The sequence below is a fragment of the Antrostomus carolinensis genome, unplaced genomic scaffold, assembly GCF_000700745.2.
Source record: "Antrostomus carolinensis isolate BGI_N321 unplaced genomic scaffold, ASM70074v2 scaffold16089, whole genome shotgun sequence".
In the NCBI taxonomy this organism is placed as follows: domain Eukaryota; kingdom Metazoa; phylum Chordata; class Aves; order Caprimulgiformes; family Caprimulgidae; genus Antrostomus; species Antrostomus carolinensis.
The window spans coordinates 16,067-41,632 of record NW_010339367.1 but is presented as its reverse complement, the minus strand read 5'-3'; the positions used below and the strand labels follow the sequence as shown (position 1 = coordinate 41,632).

The following is a 25,566-nucleotide window of genomic DNA, read 5'->3' as shown; positions in this document are numbered from 1 at the left end:
TCCCTACCAAGTTATTTTATCAAAATTAGGTTTGAGAATGCTTTCAGTCCCCCTGAATGCACTGCAAGTCTAAAACAGGCAAGACACCCCCTTCTCAAGAACTACTGCAAGAATTACCAAAGCTTAACTATTCTTCTACCAGACTGATGGATATCATTGCAAGGAAGTATATAGCTTGTGCTTCAGAAGAGTTGATCTACACTTACGCTACTTTGGCAACAAATGAGTATGTGTTGTATTTACAGGTCACTTGTCCAGCCACTATTTACTGCTGGGAGGTAAGCCTATGTGAGCCAGTACCTGGTAAAATCTAGTTACAGTGTTCCCTCGGAATACTATGGAAATAAACAGTGTGTGCATCTCAGACTTTACCACGTTCCTTTTTAAAAGTTTTTTTGTTTTGGTTTGTTTTTTTTAGTAAGATACACAGCTTCATTCTGTCATTGGAAATGAGGAAAGGAGCAATAAAGAACTAAATTTTTAGTGTTATCTAGTCTCAGTTTTCACAGTATTAATGTTAATTTTTCATTTTTTATCTAGAAGTCATTATATCATTTACCTTAGAGACGTTGCAACGAGTTTAAGAAGCTGTTATCACACCTCTCCCTTCCCATCCAACTACACCTACTGACTGCTGCCTGCATATGGGAAGCAGCATACTGCTGCTTCATCTTCCTGCTATCTTGAGTAGTTGCTACAAGACGACTTCCTGTATAAATATACAGGGTTAGAGCATTTGGGTCTCAACATAAAACTTAAATAGGGGAATAATTATGAAATAATTTGTTCTATTTTTGTCTCCCTACTGGAATATAATTGTGTTTCACTGACGAGTTAAAACAATAATTTACTCTACTGCTTTAATGTTGTTTTTAACATTCTCTTGTTACAGAATGTGCTGGTTTTGGCTGGGATGAGGTTAATCTTCTTCATACTAGTTAGCATGGGGCTATGTTTTGCATTTGTGCTGAAAATAGCGTTGATAATGCAGAGATGTTTTGGTTTTTGCTGAGAAGAGCTCACACAGACTCAAGGCCTTTTCTGCTTCTGACACAACCCCACCAGCGAGCAGGTTGGGGGTGCACAAGGAGTTGAGAGGGGACACAGCTGTGACAGCTGACCCCAACCAACCAAAAGGATATCCCACACCGTATGATGTTGTGCTCAGCATATAAAGCTGGGTGAGGAAGAACAAAGGGGGGGACATTCGGAGTGGTGGTGTTTGTCTTCCCAAGTAACTGATACACATGATGGAGCCCTGAGTTCCTGGCGATGGCTGAACATCTGGCTGCTGATGGGAAGTAGTGAATTAATTCCTTGTTTTAGAAGGAATTGCTTGTGCACACAGCTTTTGCTTTACCTATTAAATTGTCTTTAACTCAACACACAAGTTTTCTCACTTTTACTCTTCCAATTCTCTCCCCCATCCCACCAGGGGGTAGTGAGCAAGTGGCTGTGTGGTGCTTTGTTGCTGGCTGGGGGTACACAGAAAAAAGCACCTCACTCAAAGATTTTATATTCTGATAAATCTACATAAAAAAAATAAATCTGATAAATGAAACTGTTTTATATAAATGTGGTTATCATATTAGAAGTCAGATGGTGGCAGCAGTAAACCCTCTGAACACTCACCTGTGCTAATTTAGTGGCTGATTTAGAAGCCCTCAGTGTTTTCTTGTTGTAAGCTTTACCATTCATTTTGATCTTAGATACAGACGTTCCTCCACTTTTTGTCTTAGAATCCCGAGCAATCACTGTCAGTTCAGGAAAGTTTTCCAAAGCGTTCTTTAAACAGCATATAAAGAAAAAGGATTATGAAAAATTCAAGAATGGCCAGTGACTCACACTGCTGATAAACTGGCCAATTTTCTTTGAAAAGTTAGAGTGCAGCCTATTTGAAAACAATTTATTCTTCCACAAAGACCTGATAAAAGGTCAGGATCAGATCAAGCAACCACATAGTTTGAAAACCATGTTTGACCACCTGTTCTTGACTACTACAATTTTTCAAGAGAAGATCCTTTTATTGTATCCGAGATTATCATCTGTGATTCTTTCAATAGAAAGAGCAAAGAAAGGCTTCACTAGCTCATTTTTACCTTTTAAAATGCTTTCCATTCCACTTCTACCCAAGAATCTCTAAGGCCAAGTTACCTGGAGACGCCTAAGTACTTAATGCCTACTCAGGCACAGGAAGCCTGCCAATTGTAAAAAGCACTGGATACCTAAATATCTTCATAGGTTTTGTCCCAGCTTTTGCAAAATACAATTTAATTGCATCTTATAATATTTGTAAAGTAGAAAAGCTTACACAGCTGATTCAAAAAAGCACAAGTTTTTAAGACATACTAACTCATGGGAGTGAACTACAATTCTACCAGCTTCAGTTCTGTGTTATTTGCATAAGTGAATTTGAATACAACTTTGTTGTACAAATATAGCATTATGTTAGCAGCTGCTTTGAAATAGTTCTGTTATGCTATACAATCTGGTCCTGAAAAAATATTTTGAGTTAAATGAACATAGGTATCTTTGTATTATACTCCAGTATGAGGGAAAAAAATCAGGCATACAGAAAAATACATCAATGCTGCAGCTTAAGGACTTCTTTTAACAAGCAGTACTAAAATTCAACAACCTCCCCTGCCTATAATTTCTTAGCACTTTATATACATCAGCCATTTTTTGCTTTATTAAAAAACCCTCTCAGTATAAAGCCATAAAATCTACTGCACAGAGACAGTTGCACAGCAGTAGCAGTAACCTCAACTAGGTAACCTGTCCATATACAATATTAATTACAATGTTTTCAAACTGGAACAGCAACTTCAACAGGTTTAAATTATTTAGTTTTCCTATCCACTGTAATAGCCTTCCTGAAGGTTGACTTTGAGTCAACTTCTGCCTTCCTCTGGAGAATTCCTGTTAACCAGAACAGTTTACGTGGCTGGACCACTGACCTAAAACAAATTTGAATTGGAATGAAGAAGAAAATACTAGTGATTTCAGCACAAGACATAAAATGGTGATAATTATTTCCAAATTAAATTTACATAATTTAGCTAAGATGCTTCCTTCAACCAAAGCAACAGCAATAATTTCTAATTTTGTTTATAAAAAACAGTAACTCAAAGGACACAATAAACACAACTATAAAGAATGTTACAGGTAAAACTACCAGACACTGACTGCTAACTTCAGTGTCTGATTTGGTTCGTAATACAGTGCTAAAATGTCCCATATTAACTGTATCCAGTGGCAGAGGGGGAGTTAAATTCATCCATGCTAATCAATGCACAATATTAAAAATGTTCAAACTGAATAATACTCATGAACAACAATGATATTTTTCACATTGCTTGCTTCAGTGCCTCATTTAGCTCTAATATCTGAACCAGTCATTTGATCAAAGCTGGAACAGAAACAGACTTTCTTGTATTAATCATCAGATTAGCCTGAATCTTAAAGAGTATCAAACACATTTTCCTAACCAACACACTTATGATGACAAATAGACTTTCAATTTTTATCCAAAATATTGCCCCAAGGATGGCACAAGTTTGTAGCTTCATACCAGAAGGCACACATAAAAGGCTTTTTATCTGGCAGTTTACAGCACAAGCAGATCCCTTCCTTACATCCATAACTATGCAGTTAACTTCTTGCAGATCACACCACGAAATACAATACACAATCTGCTTCTAAAGGAACATGTAGCAAAGTTATTACATGAGTTATGAACTCCAGCTAAATAAGTAATTACAGCTGTAGTTACATATTAGTATTACAGAAGATTATATTAGCTTTTTCCCTTAAACCAGGGAAAAAAACAAATAAGCTACTTCTCACTTTGTGTGTACTGTGAAGGGAACCAATACTCTACAAATTCATACCCTACCTTAATGTGGCCTTTTAGACAAGTCTGAAAGAAGCAGCTATAGAAATAACCATTAACACAAAACTCTCATCACAAAAGAAAAACAAGAATGGAAAGTGAATACATGCTGCCTCTCTGAGGCTCTGTGCATGGTTTGAAAGTACACAGCCCTCCCCATGCCTTCCTACTCTAAGGAGGAAGCCACAAGAAATTCTGTTCAAGCAGGTACAAATTGTACAGCTGTTGGGAAAACAGCATAACTAACAATAAAAAAGTTCAAGAATTGTGTTAATTAAATCTGTTTCACTGGCTGATGATGTTCTCACCCCTGAAACAAAGTCACTCAGTGTCCCATAAGACTTACAAGGAATGGGCTGTGGGAAAAAGAAATATCTTTTCAAGATTTCATGATGAAAAAGCAGCATGATGTCAAGTCTGCTATCATCTCCTTCCTCAGCTAGCTCTCAAAAATAAGCACGCAGCAGTACAACGAGACAACTAATTCTCCTAGTGTCTCTGCACTGTGGACATAAGGGACAGGAGAAAGACAGGTGAAAGAGCAAGTTTGGTCTCATGGTGTTTATAGACGGCTCTGCTTTACTGTTGTTGGTCTCAAAACTGTTACAGGAAGAAATAATCAGTCAGATTATAGACACTGACCACTAGTTCTCAGGCATGAGTGCTGGAATGTGTCCAAAGGAGGGCAACAAAGCTGATGAAGGGTCTAGAGCACAAGTCTTATGAGGAGTGGCTGAGGCAATGGGGTTGTTTAGTCTGGAGAAAAGCAGGCTGAGGGGATACCGTCTTGCTCTTTACTACCTGAAAGAAGGGTATAGCAAGGTGGGTGTTGGTCTCTCCTCTCAAGTGACAAGCAACAGGACAAGAAGAAATAGCCTCAAGTTGTATCAGAGAGAGTTTAGATTGGGTATTAGGAAAAATTTCTTCACCAAAAGGGTTGTCAAGCATTGGAACAGGCTGCCCAGGGAAGTGGTAGAGTCGCCATCCCTGGAGGTGTTCAAATAATGTGCAGACATGGCAGTTCGGGACATGGTTTAGTGGGCATGGTGGTGTTGGGTTGACAGTTGGAACTGATGATCTTAGAGGTCTTTTCCAATCTTAATGATTCTGTAATTCTGTAACATTAATTCAATTTACTGCACTTTCCAAATCTGCATTGTTGCTTGGAGGATGGGCAGGAATGGTAGGAACTTCAGTGACTATCCTCCTGTTAACCTTCTCTCTACTGAGATGGTACAGCTGCTCTTTTCCCTGTCTACATCCAGACCTGTTTTTTATTACCATGTCAAAGTTGCTGTAATATGGGCTTGTTATCCACACTTTTCCCAACCTTCCATGCTGAAGATACATGAAAGAGTGCACAAATAAGTTGTTCTCGAGTTCCTGTGTCCTGGTTTTAAACTACTTTGATCATTTTCTCTACTTAGAAGTTCAGACATCTGCTCCACAGCACAGCTATTTCATGTAAAAGTTTATTAAGATTTTTAGGCAATATAACTACTTAATGAAAAGCTCCAGAAGGACAGCAAATAGATTTTCTTTCTGCAAACTTGAGAAACTTAAAAGAAAAAAATGCTCAACAATAAACCAGAAGGCATGGCGAGTAAAACTAGAACTTTACCTTTGCAGTATAAACTCCTCCATCACAAAATGTTCTCCAAATGCCACATACAAGCACTGAATTTATAGCATCTCTTTCAAATCCATATTTCACTTCTGTTACAAATTTGCCTTCTGGGTTTTAAGTTGTGCCTGCGTGGTATGCATTCAATGATTTACTTATAAGATGACTTTAAAAGTCCTAGAATTTAAAAGAGGATACCTTGAAAGAACGATCCAAGCGTAATTTGGAAAGCAGTCTTTTCCTATTGTCATCCAGCATGCCATCAATTTTTCTCATGTGAGGCAAAAGCAGCTCATCTAAAAGACACATTAAAAAACCATAGCAGTTGGTTATTAAGAGACACACAGTAATGAGACTCCTATTCAATCTATACTTCTACCCATTAACATAAAACGTAGAAGTAAAAATAATGCAATTTGCACATAAACTAATTTCAAACATGAGAGAAAAATCCCTTTTTTTGGATCAGGCTGCTAAACTGGTCTAGATACTCTGCAGCTTAACTGCTGACTGCAATCCTGCTCCTTTTATTTGTTGAAAGGAAAAAATTAAGATAAAGCAATACGGAGCATAAATCTTAGAGAAAATTTCAAACTATTTCCTAGATAATCCTCTTCTGTGCAATACAACTGGCAGTTTTATGAAGACAAGCATGTGTTTTTGACATTCGCTATTCCAGGTTACAAGAGATGACTCTGCTGGCATTTATAACAAAAGAAGCTGAGAAAAGTGCTTACTGATAAAAGGTATTTGATAAACCACTGTAAATTGCACAATATACATTTGAACGCAGTCACGTAGCCATGAATGAAAATTTACATCTCAGTATGGAGTCTTTTATTTATAAACTCAATTTATTTGCTTTTAGTGGCACTACTGACATAACATATGGGTATGAAACCTTGAGGTAAGCGTGCATTGATGCACAACCAGAGCAAACCAGGAAAGCAGAGTATAGAGAATAGTTTTTTAAATACAGGTAAATATAATATAGAACAAAACAACAGCCTGCAACTAAATAATATGTGAAATGATTGCCCTTTTTAGACTTTTACATCTTTATACATGAATATTTTGATACATTTTGAGAAATAGAACAGTTCTGACTTGTATCCTGGATTCCACTATGATAAATAAATCAGACATTTTCTCAAATAAAAAGTGGAATACAATTGTCTTTGATCAGAATTTTAAGGTTTCAGAGTTTGAAAGTAGAATTTTTAATAGTAGCAAGAATCAGAAGTACTTATAAGGGTATTTCTTCATAAGAAAGTAAATACACACTTGAAATATTACTTTGAAGTAAATATTTGCTAAGAATTTAAAAGATAGGAACAGCAGGAACAAAGAGCTCAGTTCTGACATTCATAGCACAAACCTAATGTAACAAAAAAGACAAAACTATTTTCAAATTACTTTCATTATCCAAAGAGATAGTGCAAATACATGTATTTGCACACATATATAAGTAAATTGCGTAAAGTGTTCTTCAGATGTGGGTACATAGCCATGTTTGGTGGGTTTTTTGTTTTTCTTTGTTTTTTAGAAATACATTTGCCTTTACTGATTAATAACCTTAAAATCTAATAAAAATGTACAAATGTTAAACATACTGTACCATTGCTCTTTTCCAAGGCTTGCATTGTGTCTGGATCCAAGGCAATGCTAACAAGCAACTCCATGTAGCTCTTAAAAGTCTCTTTCATAGCTCTTGTGTTCAAAAAGCGAGTAACAAGGGGAGCTGGAGGTACAAGCTCTGAAAATTAATCAGAATATAATGATTTTTTTCCTTCAATATCCTGCAAATATTTGTGTTTTTCAAAACTGAAGTCTTTCTTAAAACACAAGTGACCTCTACTGGTATCCCAAGAGATTAAACCTCAATACAATCAGAAATAACATTCGAACTACTTACATGCCAAAAACAAGTAGGAACACCAAATCTGGTACAAATGGTACAATTTTTTGTAGAAACACATACAACCATTTGTAACCATCAGCATTTAGATTATCATATTTTAAGGAATTTAAACATTTTCCTATTATTGTAGATTAAAGTCTAGAGAAAAGGGATAACGAATAACCTCAGTCAAACAAAGTGCCGTTAAGTGCAGGTGTCATATCAATGCAAGTATCTCCTGAAACTGCAAACCTCAATGCTGTCCAACAAAAAGACACTCAAAAGTGCTAATGTCACTTAGAAACCTGCATACCATCCAAGTCAATCCCATCTAATCGTCCAACTCACATAAAACACATAATCCCCATTTTACCAGCAAAGCGATGTAGGCATATTTGTACTTACTCTGAGGATGCTTTTATTTTTTCATAGATGGCAATTTTAAACATGCACATGGAGTAGTCATCAGTACTAGTGAGCATTCTGGAGCTTGTTATAGGCTCTGTATATGACACCACTATTTTGGTGCAATTTAGCTAGCAAGGCTGTTAAACTTTCTCAGGTATCCACATTTCTATGGGTGACCATCATCAGGTTACTTCAAATTTTAAATATGGACAGTTAGACATAGTAATACTTATTTGGGTAAGGTTGCTTTAAAAATGTCATTTAAAATATCCTGCATTCAGCAGAGGCACTGGTCCAGTACATTAACTGTAGATGAGCCAGGTTTAAAGTGACTGAGGCTAACATGCTTTGGAAATGCAGCAATACAAAGCACGGACACTACACAGCTTAACTTCAAACATACAGGAAATAAACAAAAATCTGCAACATACACTGTGTAACTGCTACCACAGGTAATCTCTATAAACATAGCACACTTCAAAAATTCCTTTCTGTTCTGGAGAATTACCTCAAACATCGTATCTCAACATTCCAAAACACCATGAATGTCTTAAGAGAAAATCTGCTCAGCAGGCTGCATTTGAACAGCTGGCATTTAGACAAGCAATGAAGCAGCCAAAAAGTCAACTGCTTTTTCTCCTTGGGTTTTGAAAAAACAACAGTAACATCTGAATTCTGCCCACATCTGCATGCAGACAGGCATTGCAGGAATGTTATTTTAGACATGACATAGAATTACAATGGAAAATTGATGAAGAATCTGATTCTTGAGATGTATTCAAAAATCAAATCAGCTCCTCCTCCTATAACTGTGTCCATCTTAGAAAGCAAGTAGTAAAAATATATTTATCTAACTGATAAACTACATTTAAGGATAACTTCAGCTGCACACATTTGCTCATACACAAACAACAAGTAAAAGTTTTAAGAAATCAATTTTGTGTGGCACTGGAAGATATTATTTTTCTGAGGTTAGTAAAGAAAAAATTTGCAAGATCAAGTAATGTATTTTTATAATACCATTTTCAGTTAGGTTCAAATGAGCTTAGAGGCTAACAACAGTATCTCACTCACCATCCTCATCACTCGGGGCCTCAGGTGAAGAATCAGACTGGGAAGATGAAAACTCTTCTTTCCACTTTTTCCTTTTCTTTGGTGGTGGTTCAGCCTTTACCTTTGGCTGCTTAGCTTTGGGTTTCACAGAAGGGACTTTTGTTGCTGTTGGTTTTGGTGTTGGTGGATCAGGGGTTTTGTTGTTGCCACTACTAGGTTTGCAATGAACAGTCCTGCAATATTATTAAGATGATCTTTATAATGCATTAATAAAATAGCTACAGTCCTATTTAATCAGAATATATTGCCCACAGATTATACATACTTATTTCATTGCCACATTCAACTAGCAATTAGGTCATACACACTTTACTACAATATTTTTTATATAATGCTTAACAAGTATTCTCAACCACCTATGATTAAACAGTGTTCCAATTTTATAACTAGACAAACAGGCACAGAAAGTTTAAATTGCCCAGTGTTAGTAGAAGTTATGAGCTATAGGAGACTGAAGCTAATATTAAAATTCACACACACAGAATCACACAGAATATTAGGGATTGGAAGGGACCTCAAAAGATCATCTAGTCCAATCCCCCTGCCAAAGCAGGAACCTAAATGAAAACACACAGGAAGGCGTCCAGGCGGGTCTTGAATGTCTCCAGAGAAGGAGACTCCACAACCTCCCTGGGCAGCCTGTCCCAGTGCTCTGTCACCCTCACCGTAAAGTAGTTTTTTCTCAAGTTTAAGTGGAACCTCCTGTGTTCCAGGTTACACCCATTGCCCCTTGTCCTACCAATTATTTAATGAAAAAAAAATAAAAAAATCAGACTTGACAGACTTGAACAAATACTCATAATCAATGAGATTCCCTGACAAAGTGAATTTGGGATATTGTATCCCTACAAAGATGGGAGAGAATATCATCCAGGTAGGAATGCAGGAAATGCAGGACCTTGAGGACTGGAATAAAACCAGAAAACTCCTCTCCTTTCTCTTCCCACCACTCAAAATAGGAAAACAATCAGGAAACTTTGTATCATAAATACAAAGTTATGTACTTTAGGACCAAGAATGCATTATGGTTTCGAGAACATGGTAGGAAATACAATTCTGGGAAGTGCCAATAAATTTTTGTCCAAATGGGAAAATTCAAATGGGAAAGTCATGAAATGAAACATTGTTAGTATCTTCTGGAACACTGAGAATAATTCTAGTCATCTGTCAGAGATGAAGATTTCAAACCAAAACGGATGGAGACAATAGATACTGGAATGATTATAGAAATGGAAAGCCTTCCTTAGAGAAGGAATTTGAAAGACCTTGATGAATCCAGCTTAGTGAAACAAAGACAGAGGTGGAATCTGATTGCTCTCCAGAAATACATCATGCAGGAAAAAAAAAACCAGGGAAAGAAAGCCAAAAACAGTACTGAGAGAAGAACATATGGACACAAGCTAATCACGATCGTGTTTTGGCTAAAAGACAGGACTGTTTCAGACAACTGGAGGAACAGGTTCTGGAACACTCTTCTGTAGCCCAAGAGGAAAAAAAAAAAGAAGAGTATCAAAATCCTAGCTAGTTTTAAGTAGACCATGATTATTTTGCAAAATTTATTATCTGATGGCATTGCTTTCTTTGAGCACATTAGACTTAAAAAGCCAGTCATTTATTGAATTAAGAATACTGTAATTTTTTCATTACTGTTTACTATTGTCTGATAAACAACTGTTATATTCTATTTATTGAAAATCCATAGAGAAAGAAAACCTTCAGACAGAGTTTGTACAATACAGAATGTGCAATCTTTTCCAAAAGCACAATCAAAAGTTAACACAAAATGCAATAGCAAAAACCCTAGCAAGTGAACAACAGTGAAAATCTTAACAGAAGGAAGGTGACAGAAGAAATCTGAGAGACAGCCAAAGTACCTGTGAGAGAGACACTTATGGTCATAATATTTTGCAGGACCAGCAGTATATTTACTAGAATAATCAAAACCATGCTATGTTTGCTTTGTATTCTTTACAGGGCTCTCCAGACTGACAGATTTGTTTGGTTTTTATTTATCCTTGTTGGTGGTTTAAAAGCAATACTACTGGAATTACTGATTTTAAAGCATGGATAGAGGTTACATGGGATGACTCAGAGTGGTAAGGTCTTTTGGGGCGGAGTAGGTAGGGCAGGTGCAATAAGTAAAATACCCTCAAGTGTGCAAGGACATACAAAAGAAGGAAAAACATCCTTGCAACAACCAACTTCAACAATCAACTTTTGTTTTTAAATTAACTTTCCAGGACTGAGAAGAAAGCATGGTACTTCTAGTATACTGGGACAGGACAGTCATTAAAGCAATGCAGAAATCTAACTTGCAAAGTCCATGGGATAGGAGAAAACAACATACAAAAATTTAAAGTCATTACACCTGTAGGCTTCTGTCCTTATGTTGAGTAACAGAGCAAAAGATGACAGAAAGATATAGTGTGTGGAGCCCTAACTCCCCTAAATGAATGATGATTGCAATCCACAGATTCAAGGTAGGGAAGTCTTGATATAGCAGTAATTTTTATCTCATTTCTTGAAACAAAACACACAATTCTCAGTTTCCAATTTAAAGCTGAATTAACATAATCTTGAGTTATAAATCTTGTTTATTAAAATAGGTGTGTTCTTAATATGAAAACAATATAGCAAAATGAAAACCAAATTTAAATAAAATACCTTGCTGACTGTACAGGCTTGCTTCGTGGTTTTTTTGAACATACTCTGACATATTCCTTTTTGTTTGTATTTTCAATGAACTTGACATACACTCGTTTGTATTTCGTTTTTGCATCCCCGAAATACCCAAGGTACTAAAAGAAAAAATAAAGACAAGTGTTTCTGTTAAATAAAATTATTCAGTTTAACAATTAAAAATTTAAATACTAAAGAAAAAAAAGCTAGTTTAAAACTAACCTCTTTACATACAAAGATAAGCCATCCTACACCATTTATAATTTAAGATAAATTCTCCAATGGATTTCCATATAATATTTAAAGTAAGAAAATAAGGCAAGAGGTACTTAAGGCTTCATTTTCTTCCTTTATTTAATGCTCCCCATGTGTTATCCCAAAAGGATTATCTGCCTGGCAAAGGGCTGCCTGTTGAAATTGCATCCTATCGGTATCCTTCCCGTTGTGGAAAGCAGTTGGTTCACAAGCTTGCTCCCACTAACTTTATTCTGGTTGTGAAAACTTGTTCCTTTATGCAGCCTGAATGATACCAAAGAACCCATGCTGGATTCTGGCCAAGAACATGCCCATGAACACATTTAGAGAGAACTTTAGAGAAAGATGAAATCAAGAAACCCCTTTTCTCCCTCATCCCCCAAGAATGCTTGCTAAGAATGTATGTCCAAATCACATTTTATTTTGTTTCCTAGACTTCCAATTAGGGAAATCAGTTCCCATGAGGCTTCATAAGGAATTTTTAAGACTCACACTGTTAGTAGCAGCAAACTCTCTGTGTCCATCTCGCACTTCAGGAACAAACTTTTGCAATAAAGCCTTCTGCACTTTCCAAATAGCTGGAGGCTCTTTTCCTGTTTGCAAAGCAACCTGTAGGAATATAAAATTATTTGCTAAAAACAATGCTTATTTTTTTTCCCCAGAAGTGTGTTTGAGCATTTTATTTTCTAAGCAACTTACCCAGAGATAAAATGGAAATAAGTAATGCAAAATTCCAAATCTTAAGTCATTACATGCCACTTGCATCAAGACAGTATGACAGGAAACTACAATAACTACAATGCAATCTATAAATTTTACTTTCACATTGACAAAGTTGTGCCAACCAGCTCTACTTATGGTGTAATTTCGTAACTTGTGTACCCACAACTGAGCCGCAGAACTTTGTTTTTTAAAACAAAAATGCAAGAAGCACAAGAAGTAGCAAAAAGCTTGCAGGTGTCTAGAGATTCTGTAGCAGAAGCCCAGGTACATTACAGCATGATACTTCCACTAATGTGAAAAAGACAGTTCAGTACGAATTGGTGAACCAGAGTTTACACTCTGTTCAACTTAACCATAAAAAAACCCCAACAACAACAACAAAAAACCCAAACAAAAAACCCCTATGTTAGAAACAATTTTGTAATTATTAGCTTTACTGAGAATTCTCTGTAAGTCCTACATGGAAATTAACTCCAAAATTATCTTTTTGGAAAACTTATAATCAAGTATTGGTTCCTTTTCATGACTGGTTATATGACTAAAGAAATAAACACTACAAAGCCTAAAATTCCAAATATCTCATAGCAAAACTTAATCAGTTTTGTAGTGACAAGGAAATATTTTAAAACTGTAACACTTACATGACAAAGCTACAGGAATTAATTTAAAACTCAAGCTCAACAGGATGAACACATAAAGAAGTAATCAAATGTATTAGAAATTAATGGTAAGAATATTGCTGGCAGGAAAGGTAAACACGCAGAAGAATTTAAAATTGAGAAGCAACAAAACCAAAACAAAACAAGAAATCAAAGACAACAAGTAACATTCCCATTAACTCATGTGAAGAGTTATACTGGTTGCTTATGGAAGCTATTTCATGTTGGAATAGAAAACAGAACCTCTTCCAAAACAAAACAAAACAAAACAAGACAACTCCAAGATCTCTTGCAAAACTCCAAAAGTAATTTCTTCAACATCTTACACTTGAAAGCCTATTACTATCTTAAAAAACCAAACAAAAACAACAACAACAAAAAAAACCCCAAACCTTTATTATTTATGTAGTATAAAACAGGTCATGCACATACAAAACATATTCATAACCTGCAGTAGAAAGACACCTTTAAGGCATGTTGGCAGCAGTCAGGGAATATTAGAATAGAAACAGAAAACTAATCTGCAGCCTTTCCCCTTTTGGTAGTTTGTTGAGGCTAAATTAATATGCAGGATTTTTTGTGATTTTTTTTCTTTTTCACAGCAAGTATTCAGATTACCTTTAATGTCTCTATATCTTCAATCTTCACTACAAATTCATCACGTTCTCTGTACATGCCCTCTCCTCCACTGTCCGTATTCTCCTCATCAGTACATCCTTCTATTGCAACAGTTGCCTGTATTTTTGCCCACTGCTCTGAAGTCACAGCATCCTGTTGAGCTTCTTTTAAGGGGTCAGCTAGATTCATTTTCTCCTGCACACTGACTACAGGAGCAGTTGTCTGTGGAGATTCCTGCTTTATTACAGCAGTAGTGGCAGCAGCAGCAGCAGTAACAACTGCTGCTTTTTCAGCTTCTGAAGAAAAAAACCCAAATTTTAGTTAAACAAATTATCAAGAATTAGCTATGTAAAACTGGAACTAGATTTTTCTTTTCTTTTACTATACATATTAAAAACAACTCTTCTAGGAAAATCACCTGGTTTAAGAGTTAAAATAGAGCAATTATCTTGGCCACAACTAAACCTTAAACAAAATCAATCTGTAGCTAGTATAACTCTGTTTGTATTAAACTGTTGCATCTGTTAGTATCTAGAAATAACAAAGATGAATGGTTTAGAAAACAAACTGACAGTTACAGACATGATCAACAGGAAAAATAGTTGTACTTTGTGTGACTGAGCAAATACAATAGTAAAGGTTACAACACTGAATCTTGTTTCCAATCTGTTGATAAGTAAAGTCTTTTTAAATTAGATTAAGGAAAGAGAAATATACATGATCTATGAAAACATTTGCTGTATGACTTTTAGACATTTATCATTTATACCTTTTCCAGATTAAAACTTTGCCAATATCCTAATATTTTTAAATATTAACAGAGATGAGCAATGAGAACTGACAATCAAAACAAATGGAAAAAAACATTATTCTTCTCCTCTGTGCCTCAGAACCAAAGGAAACTCCCACCTTTCAAAATTATTATTCTTTCCCACCTGAAAAAAATTAGAAACCTTTTAATATACTACTTTATAGTCCTTTATATATTAACACTGACTTGCTGATCTAAAAGGAATGAAGGTATATTAGCTATAGCGTAATTACTAATATCACTTAGGAAACTGGCCTCAAGCTTGAGACGATAACCATTTCACACAGTTTTGTTACAATCACTGTTATTTGTTGACTTTTTCACTTGAAAAAATAGAAAAAAGATGATGTGACGTATTTTTCAAAAAGTGATCCAAACCAAATTATTTAAATATCAAATTAATGTGTTGATACAAAAGCTATATACCAGATAAAGGAATATTCGTGAAATCAAGTCAGTAAAACTGCTAAGCCATGAAATACATTCTTCTAGATATATCATATCACATTATTGTGAATAGGTTGTATTTCTTCATTCAGTGAAAAAAATGACAGCTTTAATTAGACACAGTATTATTAGTTTCCCAACTATGTTTACATATTCTTCAGAACAGCAGATAACTGTACATACGCTACTTAATACTACCAAAAGACTACTTTTTAATATTTGTCTTCCCATACTTATGTGCAAAAACAGATGGAAGGAATTACTAGAAAATCTACAAAATATCACCAAGTAGGAAAGAAATAATTACTCAGCATTTTGTATGATATACAAACAGCACTGGATACAACAAAACAGGAAGGTGAATTCAAGAAACTCATGGTATAAATATTACAGCCTTGTGAATAATAAAGAAGATACAACAATACTGTAAAATAAATCACTGCAAAAAAACCAATAATGGAAATGCCCATCGAACAAACTCTTTGAAATATTTCCTTAGGAAGTTGTACACAGAACGTGGCTTATTAAAGATAACGAACTTCAGCAAGATGCTCAAACTGTGGCATTATCCACAGTTTGGCTTTTGAGGCAGGGCAGGGAAAGTCACTGCTTTAAAATACATATTTCACTGAAAGAAATAGGAAGAACTTCATCTTCTGTAACAGGCTTTCCAAAATGCATGAACTTAACATAATTTAATAGAAATATCCACAGAAGAAAACAGAACAGTAATTAAGATGAGGTATTTTTTAGTTTATCATGTATTCTGCAATCTTTTTCTGGTATTTTAGGTCTGATTATTACAATTTAAGTTCAATTGTGCTACGTATTTTTCAGTAAATCATATCACCTCTAGAGAAAAAAAAAAAATCTCCCTCTCTCCTTTAATCTAAAAGGATAAAAAATTACTTTGTTCTGTTTTGTTAAGAACTAGTCTATTGGTTGTGTCCTGAGAGGAGTTTAAGAAGTTTCCGTTTCTCCCTGTGATTATTTTGGAAAGCTATGGCATTTCTCTTGAATTAATAGAGTTATGTGGTTGGCTGGATACTTTTTAATTGCTTACCAGAGGAAAACAAACTTTACTGAAACAAACTTCACTGAAAAAGTCTATCTAGGCAAAAATACACTGTATGTTGAAAATACTTCAAAACAAAGCAGCATCAATTAAAACCTCTGAACACCAAGAATGTAACATACAGTACAGATGCAATTCAAGTGTGTGATCAGCAACTGCTGAATGACCTCCCTGCCCAAAACAGCCCTTCCCAGATTCTGTTCTTTTGTTGGCAATGTATCAACAGGAGCTACAACGCTCCTGCTTAATATGGCTGAAATCAAAGCCAAATCGCTCCCACCTTGGACAAGATGAGCCAAACCAGCCCTCAGTGCACAAGTGCAAAAACTGTTCTCATACACAGATCCTGTGCAGCTCTATCACCACAGAAAGGGCACGCTTAACTCTGCCTGAGAAGAACTTAGTGCCAATTAGTAATAGGTTTTCTTGCTAGACTTTTTTTTTTAAACAGATTTAAAACCTCTGACATGATGGTTTGTTGAAGTTTCCAGATGAAAACTGTATGTAGCATTCTAAGCCAGAGAAGATGAGAACGGACAAATTAGTCCAATTCTGGGCTAAAATAATTTTTTGGCATTAGAAGAGTCCTACTTCACAGTAGAGTGAAAAAGTTTATCTACATATTTTCTAATTGTGGAAAACACTAGTTTATTTCATATTCAACACACCTTTTGAACAGAACTCTTACTCGTGGCTGTGATTAAAACAAAAATCAATCAAAACCTTTACCTGAACTGAAGATAGTTAAAACCATTCTTTATTTTTTCCTCATCAGCTACAGAAATCTTCAACATATGCACTCGTAGTAACTGTTTTACCTGATTTGTTCTTTCTGTCGGATGTATCATCCAGGGCTGACAATGCAGTAGAGATGCTCTTCTGAAGATCATGGTTACCCCCCACAGAATCATCTTCATCAGAAGAAAACGAAGGCAAGGTTTCTAAATTTTTCTTAAGTTCTTCATCAACTTTTTTGGTTGGACTTTCTCCACTCACCTCAGCAGCTACAGGTGTTGCTGCTATTGGCTGAGGTTTTGCAGAGGACTGCAGGCAAGGGGCACGAACTATTTGGGTAACTGGTCGCCTAGTCCTGTTTGGCGTTCGTACAGCTGGAGCTGAAAACTGTTGCCTAGGCCCAGACTTTAGAAAGTCTAAAAAAGATGCAATAAATCCTGTTTTGACTTCAGGCTGCTTTTCTTCAACTTCTTTAATTTTTTGCCTCATTCTCTCCTGATGCTGGTAAGTATCATAACAACTTTCAGAAACAGGAGAAGAGTATGTCAAACATGAGTCATTTCCTCTTGAATTTTGACGTTTACACTGTCCACTTCTTTTTACCTGTTTCGGAATTGCACTGTCATCTTCTGCAGCATTTTTGTTTTGGCTTTTTCCTTTACTTTTTTTCTTCTGAAGGTTCCCTTGAGTTAAATCTTGGCATTCTTCTTCAGCTCTACTCATGATTCCATCTCCACTTTGGGGCACAGGTAGTGGCTGCAACGGACCCTTTGACTGGTTACCTGCTACTGTACCATCATCACCACCCATATTAAAATCATTCTCTGAAGCAGCACTTTCTTCACTTAGACTTTTAGCACTTGAAACAAATTCTGTGTCTCTTGCATTCAGTGTACCGTCAGCAGAAGCATCATTATCTTCTTCAGATTCATGACTGATGCTAGATTGTTTCTTAACTGGAACAGACCCTTGTTCTTGCTCTTCTTGAGCAGGGCCAATGGTGGGAGAGGTTATTCTTGTTGGTACATTTTGATCAGAAGTTTCAATGTGTTGTTGATCAAGGTTCACACTTTTTGTCTGTATTGTTGACACTGGTGTAAGATTTATAGTAATTTGGCCTCCATTCAGAGAAATATTACTTATGCTTGCTGGCTTTCCAACTACAGTAGGTGAGGCACTGAAAGCAGAAGACACATGTCTTACATCCATTGATCGGAATTGCGTTTTAGACTCCTCACTATTCTCAACAGACTGGATTTCCTCTTCATTAGAAGCTGATTTGGCAAAGTCAGATGGTGTCACCCCACAGGCTGCTGCTGTTGCTGCTAAGATGTCATCTACGTTGGATAATATATTCCTCTCATCACTGAGAAGTATAGATTCTGGGAAACATATTGAACTAAGAGAAACAAACTGATTTTTAGAGTCATGTTGATTTGTCTGAGTAAAATGATCTTTTGTTGTCAAATGTTGTTGTAGTGGTTTTGAGGGCTCAGAAATGTCCATTTTCATTACTTCTGAATTTTGAGTATGAAGCTGTTGCTGAGAATGACCCCCATTAGTTTGAATAATATGACCATCCATCTGAAGGAATGGATGTGTCACATGTTGAGGACTCTGTATTCTTTGCACTTGTGGTGATGCCTTCACTTGTCCTAAACCTGACTGCAGTATTGACTGATGAAGAATCTGCAAGTCACAGGTTGAGTCCAGAAGTACCTGTGCACTGGGCAAACACAGCTGATGACCATGTCTTAAAGCATGAGGTTGAACCTGTGATGGTGTACTGATGACTTGGCCTTGCTGTTCTTGAGCTTTACTTTCATGTACCTTATGCATAAGAGAATGCTGCTGGTTTAGTTCTTTAGCACTCACAGTTACTTGTGTTGTTTGCATTAAATTAGCTGTCTTTTTTATATCATGGCTTAGGCTAGTGATATGGCCAATATGTTGAGAAAGCTGTTCCACAGAATTGACCATTCTTTCATCTTTTTTCGTTCCTTGAAGAGTAAGTCCAACAACTTGGTCTTCAAGACGAGAGTTACTTCTGATTACACTTTGAGAGTATCTGTCGTCTGCTTTTGAGACCCTATAGGATGCATCCTGAGCATTGATTTCCTCATCAGTTAGCCTTTGAGTAGAAGATTCAAGACTAGCTTGCTGTTGCAATGCTTGCATATCCTGCATTGATAATTCCTCCTCTTGTTTTGCTGAGGCATACAAATTAGAGTCAGACTTCCTTTTAACATATGACTTTGATTCTGAGGAAGGCCTGTTGCTTTGCAGTGTCTGTGAATGAGCTGGGGATGCAAAAGGAGGAGACTGAACAGATGGCAAAAACTTTTGAGACTGTGGAGAAGAGGATTCTTGTGACTGAGAGTTCTGAGAAGAATGTAAAGAAATATAGCTCTGATTAGGACTCGAGACTGGAAGAGTTTGTATCCGAGGAGAGGCATTAAAAGAAAGAGAAGGTGATGTTAACGTTAAAGACTGCCCTGAAGAATAGCTTTCTGAAGGACTAACAGCTGATAAAACTTGTGATTGAGATGAAAAACTAACTTGGGATTGGCTAACTGGAGATAAACCCTGAGAGTGGCTAGAAGAGTAGCTCTGAGACTGGCTGACTGAAGAAAGTTCCCTCGTTTGCCCAGAGTAGCTCTCATTTGGAACTGAAGTCAATACCTGTTCCTCTGAGGAGTAACTCAGAGTTTGACTATCAGAAGTAATAGTTTGCGATTGCCCAGAAAAGGTCAATGTTTTATACAATGAGGGCAGCTTCTCAACCTTGCTGGATGAGAAATCCTGTGAGTGACTGACAGGTGGTACATTTTGAGCCTGTGATGAAACATAGTTTTGGGACTGGCTGACCGACAAGAGGCTTGGGAGCTGTGCTGTAGAATAGATCTGTGCTTGGCCTGTAATGACAGAACTCTGGTTTTGGGCAGTTTTGGCATAGCTTTGTGTCTGCACAGTGGGATCTACACTTTGAGGTTTGGGGGTCTTCGATGACCTTGGAGGCTGCTTTGTGGAACAGTTTTTAACTTTTGCTGTGGATGCAGATGGAAAACCAGGTGATGGAATTGCAGATGTGTATGACTGAGCAAGTTCCACTGTGACTTGAGAAGTCTTCTGCTGTGGTCCTCCATTGCTCACCTGAGTAACATCTCCAACTGGACTGCAGGATAATGCTGAATGCCTAGATGTATCCTGAAAATTAACTCCGCTTGTACTCGTTAAATAGCTGTGTAAGGAATGCTGTGAAACAGTCAGTTGAGCCTGAACAGACTGAGTACTCGAAGGCCGCTGATGGTGTTTAATAACACTACATTCTCGCTGAAGTGCTCTATCAATAGAAGCAGTGGAACCAGTAAAAACAGATGTGCTATATGCCTGAGAAACCTGCTGAGCTCCTCCAAGGGTTGAAGGCAACAAACTAAATTGAGGTTGCAAAAGATGGGGTGCAGATTCTTGAGCAGAACGGTATGTTGATGACTGAGGTGGTATACTGGTACTTAAAACAGAACTGCCTAGGCGCTCAAATGTCAAAGCAGTTGGAACAGTGCCTTGTGATGTTTTAATCTGTAATAAAGGATCATGGGTAGTTAAGAGACCATTTGACGTAGCACTGAAAGTTGTATCTTGAAGAGTAAGAGAAGGGGTAGTAGCAAAGTTTCTACTGCTGAAAGTGTTGGGATGCTGATAGGCTGATAAAGCAGATGTTGGTGGAAATGTTCCAGAGGTTGGCAAAGCTCCAGTAACAAATAGTTCTGTGGCTGTTGAGGAATGCATACCTGGAAAAAACAAAAACAAAACAAGAAGGGAAAAAGAGCATAAGGGAGCTTTACAAATTACAACACTCTCCATTTCTATAACTCATTTAATTGTAAGATCTTCCAGCATTTACAAATATAATCTTCTTTAGAATCACCATTCTTTTCAACAAAAAACATACAAAGGGAGGCACTAATTGTGGGTAATTTTCAAACTGGAAGTACATTTTTTAAGAATTCCAAATTCTATATCTACAGTGAATTGCTGAGGGGAAGAAAACCCCTCACATTCTAAAGATGCAAATTGCGGATAAAAAAATTGCAAAAGATTAATTCTGCTCTGAATCTGAAGGCTCTTCATTAGTTTCTACTGCAGTTTAAGAAGAAGTTCATAGCAGAAGACAACTGATCATAAGCCCTGGACACCTTTAATACAGTAAAAAGGCAAAATTACACCACAGCAGATGTAATACAAACACATTTAAAGGAGCAATCCCATCTCCTGCATTTACCCTTACTAATACTTTTATAACTCACTTCATATGAAACATTTCAGAGCTTGCAGTGAAATAGCTAACAGCCTATACACTTCACAATATATGTTTCTTAAAGGAGGGCTTTGACTTTCAATACAAAAAATAAAAATGATTTGTATGCTTTCTAAAGTGAAATACTGGAGTCCAAAATATCCATAGACAGCAACTATCCACACAGTGCAATAACAACTATCCAGCTGAAAGGTATAATATTACTTATTTGCATCCAGATATTGGTATGACATCCTGGCTTAAACAAGGTATCCCAACAGAATACACTGCTCCAACTGAAATAGGAGTGTGAAATTCCCTTGCAAGCTTTGAGGCTTACAGCAGTGATCTGTATCATTCAGTGCTTTTCACCCTGTAACTTGTAGACACTGATGAAGTTCCTGTACCATTTATAAAGCCTATGAACAAAAATGAAGAAGGTCAGTTTATTATCAGAGGGGCTTAAACTTCTTGTAAAGGAATCTGTAAAGGAATAAATTTCCACTGGGAAATTTACAAGCATATGTAAATCAGAAAAAAAATAAAATCACTGGTATAATTTGACCTTTTTTCGTTCTTCCTGCATACTTAAAAGAGCTTTTAGCTTTTGATCATTTAAGAATAAATTAAAAAAACTCTCCAGTAACTAAAGTTTGTTTTGAGACAAATACTTAAGTAAAAAAAAGTCAATTTTCATTTTAAAATATATTAAGTCCTCTTAAACTGATTGCAACTTAATAGCACAACTGCTTTGAAAGTTGCAGCTGAAGCTGCAAAAGAAAGTCTTTGTTTCTCCCCTTCAGTTCAAGACAAACTGATATGAAGAGATGTGATACTGAAGGAATGCCAGAGTATTTTTCATGAGTCAACAATAAGGTCTTTTTGAGTAAGAAAGCATAAACAGTGTTTTAACACTTTGGCTTTTTCCTATTCAGAGAAATTGCATCATGTACAACTGGGTTCTCTTTTACTAATCCCTGCCACTAACACAAAGGTCAGGGCATCCAGAAGAAGGGAAAGAATTTATACCTATTTTAACTGCAGGTGTTCATTTCTCATCTAACCTGTCTTTTTCCCTTCTCTTCCATAAACTAAATCCCTTCCTACTATACTTAAATATACTTACAATTTCTTAAACCAGACAACAGCCAGTCCCAGAAGCACTATTACTGCAGAACTGCTGAGTTTTATGTTTTATTTTTGTGGAGAAGTAGACAAAAGGTATGGCAAAGGTAGTTAAGTTGTGTGCAGACACTTCCCACTACCCTAAGAAATCAGAACACTCATAACACATCCTGTGGGAATAACAAAGGAAGACTTGGTAAGACAATATAACAAACACACTGTTCTTCTTTTGCACCCCAAAATCAGCTGTTGCAGTGTTTGGAGAAAAACCCAAAGTAAAAAAACCCTTCTAAGGAGAGGTCACCTTGAAGAGTGAAGAGCATTTGTTTTCCCTCATCAAAATCTTGTAGAAGACAAAGCTCTCAAAAGACACTTGGGAGGATTGAGGAATACAGAAAAGTAGCAGAAGTATTAAAGGACAACAGGAAGCTCAGACAACTGGTAATATTGAAAGTGGGCTCACTGATGAGTTCTTAGTAATGAGTACTGAGAAGTCTCTCAATCACTGGTATCAACATCAAACCCGACCCACAGCATGTCTCCCCATTCTTCACAACTCACTGTTACGCAGGCTGCAATGGAGAAAACGCTAGGACGAAGACAAAGAAAGATTTCTTCCCAGCTGGCTGTCTGATGTGAGGATGGGTCATCACAACTCTAAACACCACTGATTTATATTAAGATTTTTTTGACAGACTAACAGCGTGTGTCTTCATCTGTGCTCCCACATATCTGCTTTTGTCCACAGTGAATAAAAAGCCACATTCTCTCTTCTCAACTTTTTGAGTAGTTCTTCAAGGAATGCAGCTGCACATTACTCTTAACACACCAAGTGCAAACTGTCAACAAAAGGACTGTTCAACCCTTGCCTCTTCCTACCTCATGCCTCCTCCCCTAAATCAGAACCAGTGATCATACAGCTGCACTGAGACACAGAGTAGCTTGCTGATACAGTGGAAAACCATCCCACCAAAGGAAAAAAAACCACCCAAACATTTTCTGTCAGATCAGTGAATAGATCTGATTCATTGCACAGCTGCATAATCACTACATAAGATGAAGCACAACTTGAAGCTCCCCACAGATGCAGTAGCAACACTTATCTTGGTGTGGCTGTCTACAGCAAGCTCAAAATATGCAAAGTTTCCTGCTTTGCACAGAAGGCTTGACAGATGGGGGAGGTTTATAGGAGGCAGTCAGTCTGCCAAAAAAGACAGCACGTTTGTTTATTTGTAAATTAGATCACGTTTTTCTATGCAACATGCACCTCAGACCCTCTTTTTAAGAACATCTTGCTCATTACTTCTGTGTACAAAAAGAGGCTGAAGTCATCCATAGGCTTTCACTAGTAATTATCACAGAAGAACTATGACAAAGAACTGAGTTTGAGAATGGAAGATCTCCTAGGGTGTACAAGTAGTCTACCTGAATATGCTTGTGGTGTTAGTCAGACTAACTCCAAACAAAGCTGGAGAACAATTTTAACTCATTAGACAAAAAAACATCCTATACATCTAAATTCCTTCTAAACAATTAGAACTTTTGCTCATATACTTTTTCTTCTAATATTAATTCTGGTAATATAATTTCATTGATTTTGAGATGTTTAAATACCAAAATAAAAAAGAAGTAGAAGACATGTAGTCTTCTCAGCTAGTCAGGACATTTTTGTTTCAAATTCTCCCAAACATTCAATATAATTATAACAAAATTTTATTCCAAGAGAAATTTTTCACCTGTCTGCCAGGAAGGAGCCCTGAATTGTGGTAAAAGGGTAGATCCTGAAGAGACTGCCTGAGCAGTACGAGATTCAATAGCAGAGAGAAAATTCATAACTGAAGAAGTTTCCTTAGTGTTACTTCCAGCACTGTGCATACTGGTATCAAATATTCCTGAAAGACCTAGATGAGAGTAGAGGCAAACGAAACAAACAAAAAAAAGACAATTCAGATGAACTTATAAGAAACTAAATCAAATAACAAGGATATACATTCATAATTCACTAAAACTAACCTATGAAACACAAGCAACATTATTAAAGTAGATCTGATTTTCAGTGTTTAACTGTTCTACAGTGTTGCAACTGTAAACTGGAACTTGAGTATGCATTTCAAAATCTATTATTAAATGTATGTCAAATGTTTAAACATTCAGAATTCCTTCTGAAATTAGTTCAGCTTCTCTATCAACCTCTTCCCCCTTTAGGCAGCTTGTAGTGGTTTGGATTTCTCTGTAGGACTGGTTTTGGTTGCATTCCCTTTTTCAAACAAACACCTTTGTGTGTTCTCTGTTGCTCACACCTTTCAATGGCAGGGGGCTCAATGGGAAGCACTGGAGAAATCCAGAGTTTTGAGGAACTGAGATTACATCAAGACTGCAGGGTTTGCACCCTGAAGTGTTCCCTGCAGTTTTGACTCTCCATCTTCCTGGCCAAGAGACTGCAGATTCCAGCTAGCACATGAGCTCAAGTATCTTTCCTTGCAACTGGGTTGCAAAGTGAGCATGAAGAGGTCATGCCCTGTCTTCTCCTGGCACAGAGACAGGATATCATCAGCATCACAGACAAATCTTGATGCAGATGTTAAACACAACCTAACCTGTTACTACATTTAAAGTAAATTTTAACTTTTCCCTAGCGCTATGTCTTAGTTTGCACATGTAAGTACTAGCAACAGTGTGTTTCAACTTGTATTAGTTTTGCTATTTGCTTCAGTCTAAAAGAATTGGCACAATTTCTGCAGCTGGCTTTGAGGCATACTTAACGTTTGCCCCTTATGCAAATAGGCCAAATCCTGAAAAGCTCTATTTTAAAGAATAAATGTAGTTTCTTTAAGAACCAAAAATAAATTATTAAGCATAACCCTCCCCTTATATTTTCCTACTTATGACATTTCTATAACAGCTAATAACTCATTATTAACTTTCTACTACAAACTCAGCTTTTCTCATACCACCTGTATGACAAACTCCCTCTGATTATAAAATTCAGCAACTTGAAACTAAATTAAATAACAAGTCGGGGGGGTTTTTTAGCTATTTAAGCTGTAATCTCATTATATGGACAGTTACCAGTAGGATGGTGTGTAGCAGAGTATCCAGGAAGCTGATGAGAAGCTGTGTATGTCTGTCTGTGAAGAAGATCTGTTTCTGAATGTGATGAATGTCCTCCTCCATAGCTTAGGCTAAGGAAGAAATTAAACAT

The 25,566-nt window shown here is 36.7% G+C and overlaps 1 protein-coding gene across 1 annotated transcript in view; it reads right to left on the bottom strand.

The window, feature by feature from the left end:
* QSER1 (glutamine and serine rich 1) overlaps window positions 1-25,566 on the bottom strand; it is a 27,276-nt gene extending 1,710 nt beyond the window's left edge. The window contains exons 1-10 of the mRNA XM_010175828.2: window positions 25,434-25,566; window positions 24,101-24,265; window positions 17,026-20,733; window positions 13,875-14,170; window positions 12,367-12,483; window positions 11,605-11,738; window positions 8,902-9,113; window positions 7,138-7,275; window positions 5,718-5,815; window positions 1,633-1,785 (exon numbers count right to left, since the gene is read on the bottom strand). Coding sequence (XP_010174130.2) covers window positions 1,633-1,785; window positions 5,718-5,815; window positions 7,138-7,275; window positions 8,902-9,113; window positions 11,605-11,738; window positions 12,367-12,483; window positions 13,875-14,170; window positions 17,026-20,733; window positions 24,101-24,265; window positions 25,434-25,566 — 5,154 coding nt within the window. The remainder of the gene's footprint in view (window positions 1-1,632; window positions 1,786-5,717; window positions 5,816-7,137; window positions 7,276-8,901; window positions 9,114-11,604; window positions 11,739-12,366; window positions 12,484-13,874; window positions 14,171-17,025; window positions 20,734-24,100; window positions 24,266-25,433) is intronic.